The sequence below is a fragment of the Gloeophyllum trabeum genome, assembly GCF_000344685.1.
Source record: "Gloeophyllum trabeum ATCC 11539 unplaced genomic scaffold GLOTRscaffold_00007, whole genome shotgun sequence".
Classification (NCBI taxonomy): Eukaryota; Fungi; Basidiomycota; class Agaricomycetes; order Gloeophyllales; family Gloeophyllaceae; genus Gloeophyllum; species Gloeophyllum trabeum.
The window spans coordinates 1,123,202-1,139,165 of NW_006920416.1; the positions used below are offsets into that span (position 1 = coordinate 1,123,202).

At 55.4% G+C, this 15,964-nt stretch overlaps 7 protein-coding genes and 1 non-coding gene across 8 annotated transcripts; 5 read left to right on the forward strand and 3 right to left on the reverse strand.

The window, feature by feature from the left end:
- The first annotated feature begins 9 nt into the window (after positions 1 to 9).
- GLOTRDRAFT_61182 (EF-hand) lies at positions 10 to 1,361 on the forward strand. The gene is made up of 10 exons (XM_007868221.1): positions 10 to 100; positions 160 to 272; positions 332 to 396; positions 448 to 477; positions 531 to 571; positions 626 to 661; positions 718 to 744; positions 798 to 886; positions 939 to 985; positions 1,049 to 1,361. The coding sequence occupies exons 1-10, from the start codon at positions 71 to 73 to the stop codon at positions 1,237 to 1,239; spliced, it is 669 nt and encodes a 222-aa protein (XP_007866412.1). The 5' UTR covers positions 10 to 70; the 3' UTR covers positions 1,240 to 1,361.
- Positions 1,362 to 3,136: 1,775 nt separating this feature from the next.
- Positions 3,137 to 3,222, forward strand: GLOTRDRAFT_t75. Its single transcript has one exon. It is a non-coding gene; the product is annotated as a tRNA-Ala (tRNA).
- Positions 3,223 to 3,582: 360 nt separating this feature from the next.
- GLOTRDRAFT_129549 (uncharacterized protein) lies at positions 3,583 to 6,080 on the reverse strand (the record flags this gene model as incomplete). The annotated part of the gene is made up of 3 exons (XM_007868222.1): positions 3,583 to 4,039; positions 4,088 to 4,210; positions 4,261 to 6,080. The coding sequence occupies 3 exons, from the start codon at positions 6,078 to 6,080 to the stop codon at positions 3,583 to 3,585; spliced, it is 2,400 nt and encodes a 799-aa protein (XP_007866413.1).
- A 211-nt stretch (positions 6,081 to 6,291) lies between these two features.
- On the reverse strand, positions 6,292 to 6,657 carry GLOTRDRAFT_111186 (uncharacterized protein; the record flags this gene model as incomplete). The annotated part of the gene is made up of 1 exon (XM_007868223.1): positions 6,292 to 6,657. The coding sequence occupies exon 1, from the start codon at positions 6,546 to 6,548 to the stop codon at positions 6,294 to 6,296; it is 255 nt and encodes an 84-aa protein (XP_007866414.1). The 5' UTR covers positions 6,549 to 6,657.
- Positions 6,658 to 6,836: 179 nt separating this feature from the next.
- GLOTRDRAFT_121472 (ankyrin) lies at positions 6,837 to 7,767 on the reverse strand (the record flags this gene model as incomplete). The annotated part of the gene is made up of 3 exons (XM_007868224.1): positions 6,837 to 7,050; positions 7,108 to 7,526; positions 7,590 to 7,767. 2 exons carry the CDS (start codon positions 7,765 to 7,767, stop codon positions 7,108 to 7,110), a joined length of 597 nt encoding a protein of 198 aa, XP_007866415.1. The 3' UTR covers positions 6,837 to 7,050.
- Positions 7,768 to 8,333: 566 nt separating this feature from the next.
- Positions 8,334 to 10,674, forward strand: GLOTRDRAFT_76607 (uncharacterized protein). Its single transcript, XM_007868225.1, has 15 exons — positions 8,334 to 8,478; positions 8,536 to 8,591; positions 8,642 to 8,687; positions 8,740 to 8,839; positions 8,890 to 8,983; positions 9,041 to 9,057; positions 9,122 to 9,273; positions 9,324 to 9,394; positions 9,453 to 9,483; positions 9,534 to 9,593; positions 9,647 to 9,741; positions 9,813 to 9,823; positions 9,875 to 9,933; positions 10,063 to 10,429; positions 10,514 to 10,674. The coding sequence occupies exons 1-15, from the start codon at positions 8,425 to 8,427 to the stop codon at positions 10,525 to 10,527; spliced, it is 1,227 nt and encodes a 408-aa protein (XP_007866416.1). The 5' UTR covers positions 8,334 to 8,424; the 3' UTR covers positions 10,528 to 10,674.
- A 138-nt stretch (positions 10,675 to 10,812) lies between these two features.
- GLOTRDRAFT_61193 (uncharacterized protein) lies at positions 10,813 to 11,692 on the forward strand. Its single transcript, XM_007868226.1, has 3 exons — positions 10,813 to 11,176; positions 11,343 to 11,410; positions 11,485 to 11,692. The coding sequence occupies exons 1-3, from the start codon at positions 10,907 to 10,909 to the stop codon at positions 11,603 to 11,605; spliced, it is 459 nt and encodes a 152-aa protein (XP_007866417.1). The 5' UTR covers positions 10,813 to 10,906; the 3' UTR covers positions 11,606 to 11,692.
- A 1,600-nt stretch (positions 11,693 to 13,292) lies between these two features.
- On the forward strand, positions 13,293 to 14,612 carry GLOTRDRAFT_111189 (family A G protein-coupled receptor-like protein). The gene is made up of 3 exons (XM_007868227.1): positions 13,293 to 13,530; positions 13,584 to 13,733; positions 13,788 to 14,612. The coding sequence occupies exons 1-3, from the start codon at positions 13,372 to 13,374 to the stop codon at positions 14,364 to 14,366; spliced, it is 888 nt and encodes a 295-aa protein (XP_007866418.1). The 5' UTR covers positions 13,293 to 13,371; the 3' UTR covers positions 14,367 to 14,612.
- Positions 14,613 to 15,964: the final 1,352 nt, after the last annotated feature.

The following is a 15,964-nucleotide window of genomic DNA, read 5'->3' on the forward strand; positions in this document are numbered from 1 at the left end:
CCACCGTCATTGTTGGTCCTTGCGATACGCAACGATATCGTTTCCTGCACTTGCTTGTTGATTGAGAAACATGTCCTATAACTACGGTGGTCAACAAGGAGTGAGTCCGTCTCTTTGTTTCATTTGGATGCAGATGTGAACACACAGTCTTTGCTGCAGTACGGTGGCGGAGGATACGCGCCTCCTGGTGGCGCTCCCCCTGGGTACGCTGGTCAACCAGGCGGATTTTCCGCTGGACCCCCTGCGGGACCGCCTCCAGGAGCCGACCCACAGTGAGTCTTGACAGTCATCTGCAGATCCCGTGTTCATGGCTTATCATTGAGGACCATAGATTATGGAACTGGTTTACCGCGGTAGACACCGACCGATCCGGGCAGATCAGCGTGTACGAGCTGGGTACGTGTAGGGCAATGGCGTGGCGCTAGAGATATCGCTCATTCTAAACAGAGAAGGCACTCATCAACGGAGATTGGACTCGTGCGTCATGTTGGGCACCTGTGAATCTAAAGGGGACTAAGGCTTTGCCGCAGCGTTCGATCTCGATACCGTAAAGATGCTCATGTCCATATTTGTGAGATACATAGTCGGCAGCTCTGTTGGATGCTTGACTGATGGCGCTCCTCAGGATACGGATAGGAGCGGAACTATTGGCTACAACGAGGTGAGCGATGATGTTCATAATACGCAGCGATACTGTCAGCTTACCATGGTACACAGTTCGCGGGGTTATGGAAATATATCAAGGTCTGGATGCATGTTGTACAATCGGGAGACGTGTACTCAAGCTGCGGATGCAGGACTGGCAAAACGTGTTCCGGCACTTTGACCGCGACCGCTCGGGTACAATCGACGGGGGCGAGCTCCAGGATGCTCTCAGGCAATTCGGGTATGTCACTGCACTTATAGACTAACTTCCCTCGATTGCTCATTTCGTGCAGGTTCAACCTGAGTCCCCAGCTCTTCCGCCTGGTCGAAAGGAAATACGGTAATGTCGCGCGCTCGTTCTTTGACCGTACATATGACTGACTGACCTACCCGGACGGGGTAGATATTAATCAAGCTACGGGACCACGGGGACCAGGAGGGCGCTCTCCCGGAGTCACCTTCGACCGCTTCGTACGCTGCTGCGTGGTCATCAAGCAACTTACCGAGTCCTTCCAGCGGCTCGACACAGATAGGGATGGCTGGATCCAGCTCAACTACGAACAGTTCCTGCAGACGGTCCTCAGTCTGCCGTAAGTTATACAAGCCAGTTGTACGATAATCGAGAAGAATTTCTTGGATATTCAGTCTGTAATGCTGAGCTGAACCTATCGCATTGTACAGTATTTTTCGAGAGATATGATGATAATTCTGCGCTGAAGTACGAAAAGAAGGATTCTCTGCCAGCCGACCACTGCCCTGAGGACTGAGACGATAATACCAATCACGATTGGACCAGTGGCACTGGCACTGGCACTGGCAGGTCGGACGCGTTAATCACGTGATGCAGGGAACTTCGTGTCGCGCGGCGCGTCGATCGGTCTGACATAGAGCAGGCGTCTCCTTCCGCGTTCATCTCCCCGACACAATCTGACATTACATTTACACTGCGAGCTATGGTGCTATTCTCGTCAACTATCAACTCAACTATCCGGTCTACTACAGACCTGGTCATACTATGCCATGCTAATAAGAGAGAGATCGTGCCTTTGCCAAAGACATATCAGGTCCGTGCGCTACGCACTTGTATGACAACTTGATTCAGATGTTGCACAGGACGCCATAGATATTGCGCGTGAAGTCTTTGGACTCGGCGGGAACGCAGAGCTTATTCTCAAGACCAGCGACCCCGACGCGTGCCGTGGTCAGCCTGCCGTGATCAACAAACGCGCCTGGGACTCGCTCCGCTCAGTCCTGGCAAACATTGAGGTTGAGGTGAAGGATGAACAACAGCGGAGTACATCCCGAGGTACGCATGCCACTGCCTTGACACCCCTCATACCACTCAGTTCCCGACCTCGGTCTCAGCGGAAACCACACACAGTGCAGGTGGTTCGGAATCAGACGTGGATGAGAATGAAGACTTCCTGGTCTTGAAGCCGTCCAAGTCCTCTCTCAAGGGCAAGGCTCGGTCGGCCACTAAGGACGAGGAGAATACGTCTAGTTTGGGCGTAGGAGCTGCCAGTGAGTCGGGCTCGTGGAGGGGGGCGAGCTCAGGGCCCTCGGAGACTGTGGAGGAGCCGGATCCTCGCTCTTCGATACGGGAACGTCAGCTCAGGATTGAAAAGCCAGCAAAAGCGGCGACGAAAGCCGAATCATCGAAGGACAGGAAGGCTGCACCTGCACCTACCTCGGAAAGTTCTGCTCAATTCACGAGCTCTGCAGACGAAGGTATGTATTCCATCACGGCGTTGCTTAAGCTTTAAAGTGATACGTAATCTACCATCCAGATGCTCCCCCAAGACATCAATCTGTGCAGGTGAAGCAAGAGCAACCTCACACAAGCCGCGTTCCTTCCGGCTCGAAGCGGACCGTGTCTGGCCAGGAACCTACTACCACTGAAGGTGGGCAGGATCCATCTCATGAGACTGCATCACCTCATTATTTGCCGCCTGCAGCTTCCCAATCGCAATCACAAACTGGGGGTTCGGGTTCGAGCGACAAATTCCTGATCACCATCGTGCACCGCGGGAGTGGCAAAGAGGCCCTCTTCCGGACGCGGCGCAACCTCCCCGTCTCGAAGGTGCTCGACACCGCCTGCACGCAGTTCGGGCTGAGCCGCCGCACGTACGTGGTCCTCTCCCACTCCCCCCTTCCTTCCTTGTATCTGACGGGACCACGCAGAGCGAAGCTATTCATCGTCGACGTCGACCCGCTGTGGCCGATGGTCAAGACTAGCGTTCCCTGCAAACGGGACCAGACTATGGCTGAAGTCGGCGCGAAGGAGAACTCGCGGTTCGAGATTGAGGGGGAGTTCGAGGAGGACGGGTCAGAAGAGTGAACGCTGCCCCTACCGTTTGATTTGTCCTTATTCATGCTCTTTCTTGGATTGTGGCGTTTATATGCCCTGCATTGCCTTCACTACAGCGCTCCGTTCGATCGTGACATAAAAGGGCGATATTGGGTGGATACATATGTGTCTGCACTTTTCTCAGGGCACTTGGTGTAGTTGGTTTATCACGCCCGCTTAGCACTGCTGCGAAGTGCGGGAGGGGACCGGTTCAATTCCGGTAGTGTCCATGATACATAGCTGGTTTGACCCGCTTTTATTCTAACCTTGAAACCATAAACCCATCGCAAAGCGGCAGCTTTTTCTCTAGTGGCGCACCGTCGTAGGTGGGTCTCGTGAAAGAGAAGCTCGCACTCAACTGTGCTAGAGACCGTCCGGCACCATCGCTATTGTGTGGACGACGCGGAAAGTATGGGCAGCGCCCGCCTGAAATACGTGCGATATGGTCTGTGGTGGGACGCCAAACATCACTATGGTCAGGCCGGGAATTAAAACAGACATTACTCAACAGAACTAGAATGCATTCTACAAAACGATACCCTATAGCTAACAAACGACGGTACATGAAAGAGCATACAGAGTTACATAAATCAAGCGAGAGAAAAAGGGTGTCCGTACGCCTCCGTGCAGGGTGTCAACGCCCCATTCTCTGTGTTGGTCCCCTCTCTAGATACGGCGGAAACACCACTGCTCTGCCGCCAGCCCTGCCTCACAAACCCACCCCAGCTGCTCCTGCGATCGTCAGCAGGTGGGGGCGCAGCAGCCGGCGGAGGAGCTTCCCCGGGGACGGGATACAACACCAACCTCGCGGGCATTTTCTGCCTGACCTCCTCCCGGCCCAGCCAGCTGACACCGGCCTCTGGGTCTGGCCCGTGCGGATGTCTCTCGATGAAGTATCCCTCGAGGCCGTCCTCGTCGTCCGAGGAGAACTCGGACGGCATGCGGCGGGCTGGGATGATGTATGACGGCAGGCGGGGTGCGAAGTCGAATCCCGGGGTGATTGGCGTCGCGGGAGTGCTGCGGGAGCGACTGTGCGAACCGTACGACCTGGTAACATGAATGATCTATCACTGGAATCATGCAGGGAAGACATACTGTTCAGATGAAGTGTGTACATCGTCTTCTGCTTTTTCGCCAATGGGCCAAGTAGGGCTGGGCAGGTCCTCGATAACACCGCCCCACCTCGTCCTCTTCCTAACAGGGATCATCGACTTGAACCTGAAGTGGTTTGAGGCACGATCACGTCAGACTGTGGAGATAACACCTACCGAAGGCTTTCCTCCTTCGCGCGATTGTCCCAGTCAGCAGCCATCCTCTTGACGTCCATACGCGGGAGGCTGTCAACACGGGGCGGGCTGTCTGGCCGATCGACGTCAGGACGGTCCAGCGACTCAGCTCTGTTGGAGGAGAAACTGGGAGTCATAGGCGAGTCGCCCCAGCCAGAAGGAAGGAGGGGAGCAGGAGCAGTGACAGGCGTTTCGTGAGCCGCGACTCCAGCTGTCAAGACATTGCTTGCGGCAGGAGTACCCGGTTCAGCGATAGTCAGAGCTTCCGAAGATGGTTCTTCAGCCAGAGGAGTAGGTTGACCCTTAGCAGGAGACGAAGGAAGTGGCATGCCATAATGTGCTGCGTTCCCAGTAGCGATATCCAGAGCTTCGAGGGACTGCCCTTCTCCTCCATCCGTCTTCGCGAGCCCGGCAATATCATCTTGACTCTGGGCACCGAACTGCAGGACTTTGAACGGGGACCTATCCAGAGAAGGGGGCGCGCACTTGAACTTGACCGGAGGGCTCAGAGTGGCATCAGCAGCAGAGTCCGAGCCTGACTGACGAGACAAGACGTCAGTGGAAGAGCGCCGCTGCTTGGGTCTGATAGGAGTCTCAAGAGCAGCAACGGGAGGATTCAACGAAGGAGAGGCAGAAGAAACGATCTCAGGGCTCTGTAAACCAAGTGAGACCAGGTCGTCAGGGTTGAATATGCGGCTAAAGTCCTTGTCCGCTTCGAAGGCGACCTCCAAATCAAGAGTGACGGGTGCGGGCTCCTGACTTATCTTGGGAGACCGCGGTGAACCAGGTAGCGGAGTCGCCTGAGGAAGCCGCACTTTCGGTGCAGGCGTTGCTGGTGCGGTCTCTGTAGTGACAGAGGCAGCGGCTGGAGCGGCGTTATCATGAGTTTCTACAGGTACATGACAAGGAGGATCGGATTTGGATGCGGTCGGACCAGAACTGGTTCTAGAATGTGTTGTAGCAGCTGCACGGCCTTGAGACATAGCGGATCCTGCATCACGAGGAGCGACTTGACCAATAACATCACCAGCCGTTAGGATGTGCATAGGAGCTGTAGTGGTAGCAGGCGTAGAAGGTTTAATTTGTTCAGCTCGAGTGCGCACAAGCTTGCAAGGGACCAGCCGTGACTTCCGGGTGAGAGAAGGGAAGAGGTAGACGAAAGCCATAAGCAAGAACGTCAGAGCCATAGCATAAGTCATCAGAACGGCATAACCAGCCAGGACCGTGCGCTCGAGCATGTCTGGCGGGCCGAGGAGCGTCGTGTGAATGCTTTCCGCCAGATTGCAGATACGAGAGTCGACCTGAGCGAAGGAGAAACGCGATTTGGCGAGCTCCATTTCACAGATTTCGACGTAGAGCGAGCGCAGGGCTTCATGGGTGACTTGATCGTCCGGAGTGGCCTTTTCGGACTCCCATACGGACGGGAAGAGGACTTGATCCTGCGAGTGTACAGCCGCCTCAGAAGACAAAGGGGGTGATACATCGGGAGGGCCGGATTCATCATGCATAGGTTCATTTACCAGTGTGGCAGACGAGCCACTGTCAAGATCAGGAACCTCCTCGATGATATCCGGAAGGTCGACAGCCGAGTCTTGAAATGGGGTATCCTCAGTCACTACGGTAGGCTCCGGAGGTGTCGCCTTGCCCGTGAGAGCCCGTATCAAGCCAAACCCAGCGGCGCTGAGAGTAGCGCGACTCTTCACCAGGACTTCGCGCAAGGTTTCCCCGGGGTGTTGTATGAACTGATATATGTACGGCGCATAGATAACGACAGACACCGCTATTGCGAGGATAGGAAACATACTGGGCAGCAGACGCAAGAGAGGGAACGCGGAAACGAGTGGGAGGAAGAAAGAAAGAGCGCAGACGACAAGTCCAACTTGAACCCGCCGCGACGGGCCAATGCGACGCGTGCGCACGGACCCGTTACGCGCTTTGGCCTGCCCTAAATCGCTAGGCAGTATATAAGGCGGCTTCCGACATGCTTATTTCCTCAGAACATACTCAGCTAGGATCTATTTTATAGGTACTAACTCGAGTCTCGCATGTTTACACATGCCACATCCTTCAAATCCACTCGATGACTTCGGTGCCCGCTCGTTTGACTGAGAACATGCTCTTCCTTGTGGAGGGCTCGAGGACGTTTTGGCTCTTTGTTCCGGGAACTTTTTGGAGGACCTGTGACGAGAGCCAGCGAGCTGGGCACTTGTCTGATGGATTACTACTCGATGGATGTTGTATCGTTTATGTAGCATTTGAAAGTAATCCATATTGTTCTGATGCTCTATCGAACCCTATGCCTGTGTTATAAACGTTTGCGCTCTTTGGATAGAAAATTCCGATGTTTACTCTCCACTTCCATCTTCACCAAGTTGTTGCATGTTATACATTACTACATGGGAGATATCAATGTCGATTGCGGTACGTTTGTAGCTGGATTGCCCAGTTCCCTACTCGCCTCTTTTCCTTGGTCAAATTGAGGGAGACGGTTTACATGTCTAGCTTGATCAGGCGCCGGAATGTAAAATAAATTTCTACCTACCAAGGACGGATCCACTAGAAGAACCACGTCTATGACAGTGGTGTGGCATAGACGGCCGGCAGTAAGTACTGGACATAGAACATGGTCACGATATATGGAAGAGTGTAAGCCCAGCCGCCTCAGCAATTTTTTTACCCATCTGCAGTGGCCGCCTGCTACACGCCTCGACGCGACGTAGGCGGTGCTGTCGAACGCGGAAAATTGGTCAATTCGATACCTAGATCATCAAGCTACACCCGCACACAAGTAAGACGACGTGCTATATCATCAAGCTTATGCAGACACACCTATGGCTGTGACGAGGCCGGCTTGTCCGGAGAGGGAGCCTGATCTGAGCGCCCAAGGCTCATCCGCGCAATCTGGCCGTCCGCATCTTGAATCTCCACCTCGACATCCTGGGTACTCGCTCCCGCGGCCACCTCTTCGTCCACCTCTTTCGCGCCGGACTCCTCAAGGTTCATGACCTGCACCAGCCACTTCGCGCCCTCGTCCCACCCCGCCATCTCCGCCTCCGCCAGCGGCGATCGCCCCGCGGCGTTCTTGATGTCTATCAGGTCCACGCCAGGCCCGCCGGGGAACTGCACGAGCTTCTGCACGACCGGGAGGTGCGCGTTCACGCACGCCCAGTGCAGCGCCGTCGATTTGGACTCGTTCTGCGCCGAGAGTAGAGATGGGGGAACGAGTGGTAGAAGATATTCGAGCAGCTCTAGGGGACGTCTTTCGTACATCAGATGCTTTTTCATCCGGGGGCGTCTTGCTGAAGACTCACCTATGTGCCCGTTCCCGCTCGCCATGTGCAGGACGGTGTTCCCGTTCTCATCGCGCACTTCAGCCAGCGGTGCCTGGCCATACTTGTTTACGAACTCCTTGACGTCGTCGAGGTCCCCGTAGCGGCAGGAAAGGAGGAGGTCCTCTTTCTCCTCGTCCGTAATTTGCGCGACCGACATGACCGTGAAAGATAAAAGATTGAGCTGGATCGCGCTGAGATCTGCACACGATTTGGGTTGGGCGGCTCCGGACTCGGCTAACATCGAAGCCGGGTTCATAAATTTAGAGGCCGGGCTCCCTGCTGCAACGCAGATTGATGGAGATCAGACAGGACCTGACTGAGCCAAGTCCGGATCTATGGTCTTGTGGCCCAGCAGTGCCGTGCTCTAATGTATCAGCGAGGGCCTTGTGCTCGCGAACAACGAACAAGGGATGTGGCTGTCGTTCCAGCCACAAATATGCACGCACACCGGCGATGTCAGCGCAGAAGATACGGTCAAGCGAATTGAAGACCTATTACTGGTACGCAGAAGCCCGAGAATGCAGTGATGGCCATAAAGGCGAAAGGGGAACCTCTTCGTCAGCGACGCAGCCGGTGCACATGCTCGCTTGGGGCCATCACTCCGTCTGGGTAACGAGACTGGAGCCCATCATCCAAGACATCAGCCGTGTCTCTTGTTTTAGAAGGGGGTCCGCGTTATATGGCTTGCCCCTGCTCTAGAAGGCGGCGCCAGAGGCCTTTTTGATTATACCAGCAGGCAGCAGAGTTTCTACCCCCGCCTCTGCTCGCCGGCTCGAGTCTTGGTCGTACTGCGTCGCTCCCTCCTACCGCCGTCATGTCGCATACGTCGCCCGCAACGTACCTGGTGTGGTCCATTTTGTCATGCTTGGTGAGTCGGGATGTGATCTTCCCCCGCCGATCCATCTGACTGCACGATATATGGCAGTTAGGAGCATTTCTTGTCTTCCATCTCTGGTCCTTTGATCGATTCAAATGCCTAAAGTGAGTGCTGGTCCTCCAGGGAAGGGGACAGGGCTACAGCGAAGATGCAGATGGAACAGCGGGCCATATTCCGGCGCGTTCAAGCGCGTCATGACGGTGCGTTTCATCTTACATGCTTTGCGAGAGCGTGGCCCTGACGACCCGCCAGTACACATACTTATTGAGTGTACCAATGGTGACAATGTACTCCCTCGGCTTCTGCATCATCAAGTACAGAGAAGGATACACGTTCATGCCTGATCATGGAAGTGAGTCGCCGTCCCATCTGATCGGCCGAGGAGTTCCTCATGTTCTGCAGTCGTGCCCACGCCCTACCAGATGTGGCCTCAATCCGAGCAGGCAGCAATATTCCCGTTAACTCTGTTATTTGCCATAGCGTGGAGCTTTGAGATGTAGTTATCCCTCTCGCTCTCTCCCTAGTACCCCTCGCTAACCTCCTCTTCGTTTAGGGTGACGCACTTGGAAGGTACGCCAACAGAACCTCTATCAAAATTCGCATCTGGATCAGATTTACAATGCACCCGGTGCAGAGCTCTGCTTCTGGCTCTTCCTCGTGAACGCTAGTACGACGCAGCAAGACTGGTTCCGCAGCTACTACTTCCGCACATGGACGGTCGGCTCCGTCGTAGCGGTGGTGTACATGCCGCTGGTGACGATTTTTACTCGCGGAGACAAGCTCAGGGTGAATGATTCGCTCGTTTGCGCAAGTCGAAAAGCTCACTGTCTTGGTAGTGCGAAGCCTTTACGTTCCTGGCGGGTAGTCTGGGCAGTCTTTCCTTGACTCTGTGGTTTATGCCTATTCTGTGCGTACTCTGCCGCCGCCGCTTCTTGTTAATCGAGCTGATGAATGTTGCCGTGCAGTTGGACGTTCCCTTCATTTTTGCAAAATTTGGTATATATGTACCCTCTCTTCCGCTAATGGGATGACTGACACACCGACAGCGTAATGAGGGCGCCGACATGAACACCATCGCTCGTTTAACAAAATTCCACGAACTAAACGTACGCCCCCAGATCCCTTCACAGCCTGCCCCTCCTCACGTCGCTCGCCCCAGACACTCCGAGTGATCTTCCGCTTCATCTTTGTCGTGCCCCTCCTGCTCCTCGGCGTCGACGGCATCCGCCCACATCAGCATCTGAACGAGAGCATGTGCGTGTCGTGATTTCCGTAAATAACCCAGACGAACGTGCAGAACTGACCGGTGTCTATCTTTGACGCAGGGCTGTCACTGGTTAGCTGTAATTTACCTTCCCATCGATGACGGGTATTGACGTGTGGGCAGACGTCCTGGCTATGCTCGCCGCGATTGGGTGCATGATCTCGTCTGCCATGACGCTCGTTGTGAGTTTCCCAGCCTTCCTCATCACCATCATTCTCGACGCTTCCATACTCCCATCCCCCTCCCATCCGTTCCCAGCCTCATCAACCACTCCACCTCCCGTGTTGAAAATAACTCACCCACTACACCAGATCTTCTTCCCCCGCCAAATCCAAACCGAGATCCAAGTCAAAGAAGCCAAGAAAACCGCCCGCACCGCGCGCTCGCACGCGCGCACGCATTCCCATTCCCACTCTCACTCGCACTCCGACTCGCACTCGCACTCGGGCGGCAAGGCGACGTACCTGCTCGAGCAGAACGTGTACGAGCTGCAGCACCCGAACCCGTGGGACGCGGGCGACGAGCAGAAGCTGCCGCCGCTCTCGCCGAACCGGCGCCAGCCCGACGACGTCGAGATGGCGGTCAAGGGCGGGCGCCTGAGCGAGCGCAATCTGAGGAAGCATGATCAGAGGATGTCGAAGTATAATAGGCTGGTGCATAATTATACGTCGCCGATTGGTGAGTGCTTTTTTTGTTCTGTCGTGTGTTGTGCAATGTATTTCGTTGCTGATTGTTATTCGTTCCTCGCCGTGCGTGTTGCAGATCTGATGAGCTAAGCGTGCGATGCGCGATGGCGACCAGACTGAGAGCGTTTCTTGTACGATATATACTGACTACCCCGCTTGGCATAATACCATCACTATCGTTTGCCTTCCGTGTATACCGCTGTCGATGCTTTCGAATGTGTATGTGTATTCTACGAGCCCACCAACGTTCGCAGGACCTGGATGTGGCGTGCGGTATTTGTGGCTGAGCACGCCACCGGGAATAGCCGAAGCGTCTACTTGCCCTTCCTCTCCCTTGCCCGGAGCCAAAAGCGCACCAGATGTGGTCAGTGCAGGCCCTCTCCTCTCGCTCACTCCGTTACTTATCCCGGTACTTGCATCCTGCACCGATGCTCCTTTCCCATAATCCGTAATCCAACCGCTCGCTCTCATGCCCTCCCCTCCCCGAACACACCTGAATCCTGAACGAACCAGCAAACACATCCTGAACGCGCAGGTGTCCATCCGCGCGCCGTGCTGCCGCGCGTGGTTCGACTGCGCGCAGTGCCACGCGGAGCAGCGCCCGGACCACCGCCTGCGGCGCACGACGGAGATGACGATGCTCTGCAAAAAGTGCCGCAAGGCGTTCAGGAAGGACCTGAGCGACCCCGAGCAGTGGGAGGAGAGCGACGAGTTTTGCCCGTGGTGCGATAATAAGTATGTGAGTAAGGGTTTTGTTTGCGTGGCCTAAGGTCGAGCAAGGTGGGGAGAGGAGGGGGAGGGGGAGGAAGGGAGGTGAGGAGAGGGCAACATGCTTGGTCTCGTTTCGCGGATATATATGCGCGGCGGCGTAGCGACGGATAGATTGCTGATCACTTTCCGGACAGGTGTTAGAGGCCAAGATCCCGCAAGCAGTGATCGGCGTCGAAGGGGAAGATCTGCGGAAGGACAACCGGTGCGTCCGCTCCTCTGCCTCCATTTACACCGCCATCCCTCTTACCTGCGCCGCTTACGCTTATTCTCGCTTAGGATGATCAAGGACGAGCGAATGCGGCAGCCCGCGCGCACCGACCTCGACGACGCGCCGCGGCCGCCGCAGATGGAGCTGACGCCGGAGGAGCTCGCCGAGCTGGAGGAGCTGGCTGGGTGATCATGTACATGGGGAGGTGTCTGGGCGAGGTGATGTTGCTTCGTAAACGCTATTATTCGTCTTAAATAATGGATTCATTTTCGTCGTACCGCTACTGCCAGTTCGGCTGTCTCAGTCCGAGTCCTCTCGCGGCCAGGGTCGGGACGTGTACTCTCGGGACCTTGCTTTGTTGTGTGCGAGTCAGAGTTTTCGGGACTCCTCGCGAGCGTTAGTAAGACGTCAGGGATCGGCGTAGGACGGGATACGAGTCTGACAGCTGAAACGCTTTTGTGGCTAGACGCCAGTGTCGAATAGGCAAAGAAGGAAACGTCTGTGGTGTGTCCGACTCGCGCGTCCTGAGAGGGCTGGATGAGTACGCAAAACGCAGGACTGACTCCCATTGTCCTATGACATGGGCAGGGGACGCGCCATTAACGTATTTGTGGACATGTAAGAGGAATGCAGGTTCCAGTCTAGTCTCGTCCTATATCGCAATTCATACATCACGATGGGGTAGACGTACAGCTTCCAGGCCAGCTGTCTGTTCGAAGGTTAATGCGATACAGTCGTCGAAGCAGCGCCCACTCCAAAGTCCAAGAGTAGAGCGCCCATTTAGCTCAAGGTCCGTGCGCGCGTACGTATTTTTGCTGGATTCGAGTGGATGATGGGAGCATGGAATGCACTGGGTCGCGTCTAAATCGATGCCGGCGGTAAGTGTGACGCTGCCTACGTCTTTGCGGTGCCTCGATGCTGGACATGGGACGCCCCATCCCGATCGTGTACTTTGTCGTTGGCGTGGGGTCCGCGGATTCACCGGCGTATACGCCATGTTTTGTGGACGAATAGCACCCGAGACGAGAACGCAGCTTCCACGGTTTATAGTCAGAAGAATCTGGAATGAACGATAGACTTTGAGAACGGCATGTCCGAAGCCTGGGATTCGGACAGTTTGCGTTGCAATGTTTGCCGGTGGATGCCGCGCGTCTCGATCACTCTCGATCACCAGGGCCCGGGACATATCGGAGGCAGTCCGGGCAAGTGCTGCTTTCGCGGTCCAGTACAGCGAAACATAGTTCATGTTCGAGACGTGCAGTATAGCTGTCGTGTAGACTCAGACTTGGTCTGAGAATGATTGAGGTATGGCGAATGCGTGTACCGATTTTAGAAGGACTTTACTGGAGGGACCGAGGCCGGCCTTGCGTATGACGCGTGTCGCTCTCACAAGAGTCCTCCACTCCATCGTGACATGGACACTTACGCCGTTCCTCATTCGAATCGCCTTAGCTGGGCGAGGACATCATCGCTGGAAACGGGTCAACTTCACGCTTGGGTCTCTCTATCAGCGCGCGCTCACAATCCCTCCGAAAAGAATGAGTAACGAAAACCAGGGAAGGTCATATGTTGTATGTGCGTCGGCGCTACGGTACTCAAATTTGGTACTGACCAACGGACAATCTAGGAAGAGCAGCTTATGACAAACCACGGATGGAATGTTCACGAAACAATCGAGGACCGCGAATCCCTGCAGTTCGATGGTCCGAGTATGGCCGCTCCCAGCCCAAATCCAGGTCGAGCTCCTCGTGCGTTCCGGAGTCGTGGCCCATGACGATAACGCTGACGGATGCGGCGCCACTCTTCCCGTTCCCTCGCAAGGTTCACCCCCCGCCCATCTATAAAACCCGCCCTCCTCGAGGCCATCCAGACCGTCGTCGACACAGACACTCGATTCCTTCCCCCTCCACCGCCTTCACTCACCGCACACCGAGTGAATACACTGCGCGACAGCCATGCCGACCGTCCCATTCTTCAACGAGCTCAACCGCGCGCTCGACATCAACCCGCCCAATGCCAACATCCACCTCAGCAGAGCCGGCTCCGACTGGCTCTGGGCCGTGTTTGCCGTCATGCTGCTGTCAGACCTCATCTTCATCGCGTGGTCTTTTACTGTGAGTAGTCCGAGTAGATCGTCGAAGAGCCAGTCAGGCTAACGATGCTGCAGAGGCCCCGCGGCACACGTGTCTTCCACCAGTTGCCGATCATCATCCTTACCACCGCGTCTATCGCCTACTTCTCGATGGCTTCCGACCTCGGCGCTACGCCCATCCTCGTCGAATGGCAGAGGCACGGCGGCGGTACGCGCCAGATTTGGGTAAGTATTTTCCGGTTCGTCGACTTGAATACTATCTAACCACCTCGCTTCCAGTATGTCCGCTACATCCAGTGGTTCATCACCGCACCCCTCCTCCTGCTCGAGCTCCTGCTCGCCACCGGCCTCTCCCTCTCCGAAATCTTCACCGCGATTTTCATGGTCGAAGTGACCGTGATCTGCGGCCTGCTCGGCGCGCTCGTGCACAGCACGTACAAGTGGGGCTACTACGTCTTCGGCGTGTCCGCGCTGCTCTACGTCTGGTGGGAGTTCCTCGGCCACGGCGGGCGCAGCACGTTCGCCGCGCCCGTGCGCTCGACGTACATGGCCGGCTCGGGCTGGTTCTCGTTCCTGCTGCTGCTCTACCCCGTGTGCTGGGGCCTCAGCGAGGGCGGGAACGTCATCACCGTCACGAGCGAGATGATCTTCTATGGCATCCTCGACCTCTTCGCCGGCCCGTTCTTCCTGTTCTTCCACCTCTGGCGCCTGCGCGCGGTCGACTATGCCGCGTTTGGGCTGAGCAGCGGCAAGCCGACGGATTATTACAGGTTCTCGGGTGATGGTGCGGGCATGAGGGGCACTGGTGCGCCCGTGACGGGTGCGCCGGCTGCGACTGGCCCTACTGCCACTGCCTAAACGACTGCTACGAACAAAACGACCTGCAATGTCCCTCATCCCCTTCCCCTCCACGCATTGCATACGCAATCCCCCATACACACCGCCACCTGACACGCCTCTATACGATTTGATGCTCGCACGAATAAAGCAAAGATGCATTGTATTATTAGTGTAGATTTTGTCGCTTTTTGTAATGCCCTTCGCGCTTTCGCATATACATGTTTTTATGTTAATGACGTTTAATGCAATTGCGATGCTTTGGTATTTTCTTGGTAGTGATTCGACTGTAATATGCGTCGAAGACTTCAGCTCGGAGTGCAGGAATTTAGTGATTTGAGAAAGCGTCAGCGCTAGTTTTTGACGCTTGTGCCACATTTTTATATGAAGGCTGGCCTGAGACCAGATAATTGCGACTCTCCTGCGTTCTGCAACGATGGGTATCTCTTATCCAACTTACGGATACCACACAACGGCAAGTCCATCGCGAGGATGATTGTCTTTCATTGCAATCGCAATTTTCAATCTTTCCAATCCACAGACGTGAAGGCGAGCGCAACTCGCGATACTGCATTACATGACTACACAGATCTAAACAGGGATACATAGTACAATAGGGCAGGAACAACAATCCATCAGACAAGTGCCCAGCTCGCTGGCCCCCGTCCAGGTCCTCAAACGAGTCCCCGGAGCAAAGAGCCAAAACGTCCTCGAGCCCTCCACAAGGAAGAGCGTGTTCTCAGTCAAACGAGCGGGCACCAAAGTCATCGAGTGGATTTGAAGGATGTGGCATGTTTAAACATGCGAGACTCGAGTTAGTACCTATAGAATAGATCCTAGCTGAGTATGTTCTGGGGAAACGGGATGGAGGGGGGGGAGGTTATATAGGGTGGGGATGTTTAGGGCAGGCCAAAGCGCGTCGATCTGTGGCTTTCACTGGCAGTGCTTCGGCCTTGGGGCGTTCTTTCCACCTATCACTTGCGAGAATGTAAATCCACGAGTTATGGACGAGACATGCCACAATAATTCAAACCACGACCTATGTACTCCTCCCATACTTTCAGTCAAACTTCGTCAGTGATCCAGGTTTAGCACATAGTAGCCTTTATTGGCAAGGGGATTACCTATGTCGGATATGTCATTGACTCGTAGTGAACGGCCTGCGCGATACGCATCTCGGACCACCCGAGTGACGCCAAAAGCGAGACGCCTTAGACTTGGGACTACGCCCCAAGACGCGAGACCAAGGGGTCTTGAAAACCTTATTTTGCCACCCCACCTGAACGCCCCCCCTGGGTACCCCACCTCATCCCCCTTGACTTCAACGCTCGAGCATCGGTCTACATACAGTACACGACACCGCCTACAGTAGTATAATAAGGCCGTCCGCTACTCTGCTCGACGCCCCGTCCTCGCTGTCTTCCCCGTCGACCACCATGCATCCCTTGCTTCCGGCCGCGGTCCGGGTAGAAGTCTGGTAGCAAACCCCAACCCTAGGGTGTACCGCCGCGGGTCAGGTGACGCAGGCGCGCCGCTTCTTCGGGGCTGCGTCCCGCCTCTCCGGCGCCTCGTCGGTAGACCCGTCGTTGTCGTCGCCGACGATGAGCACAGCTATAACA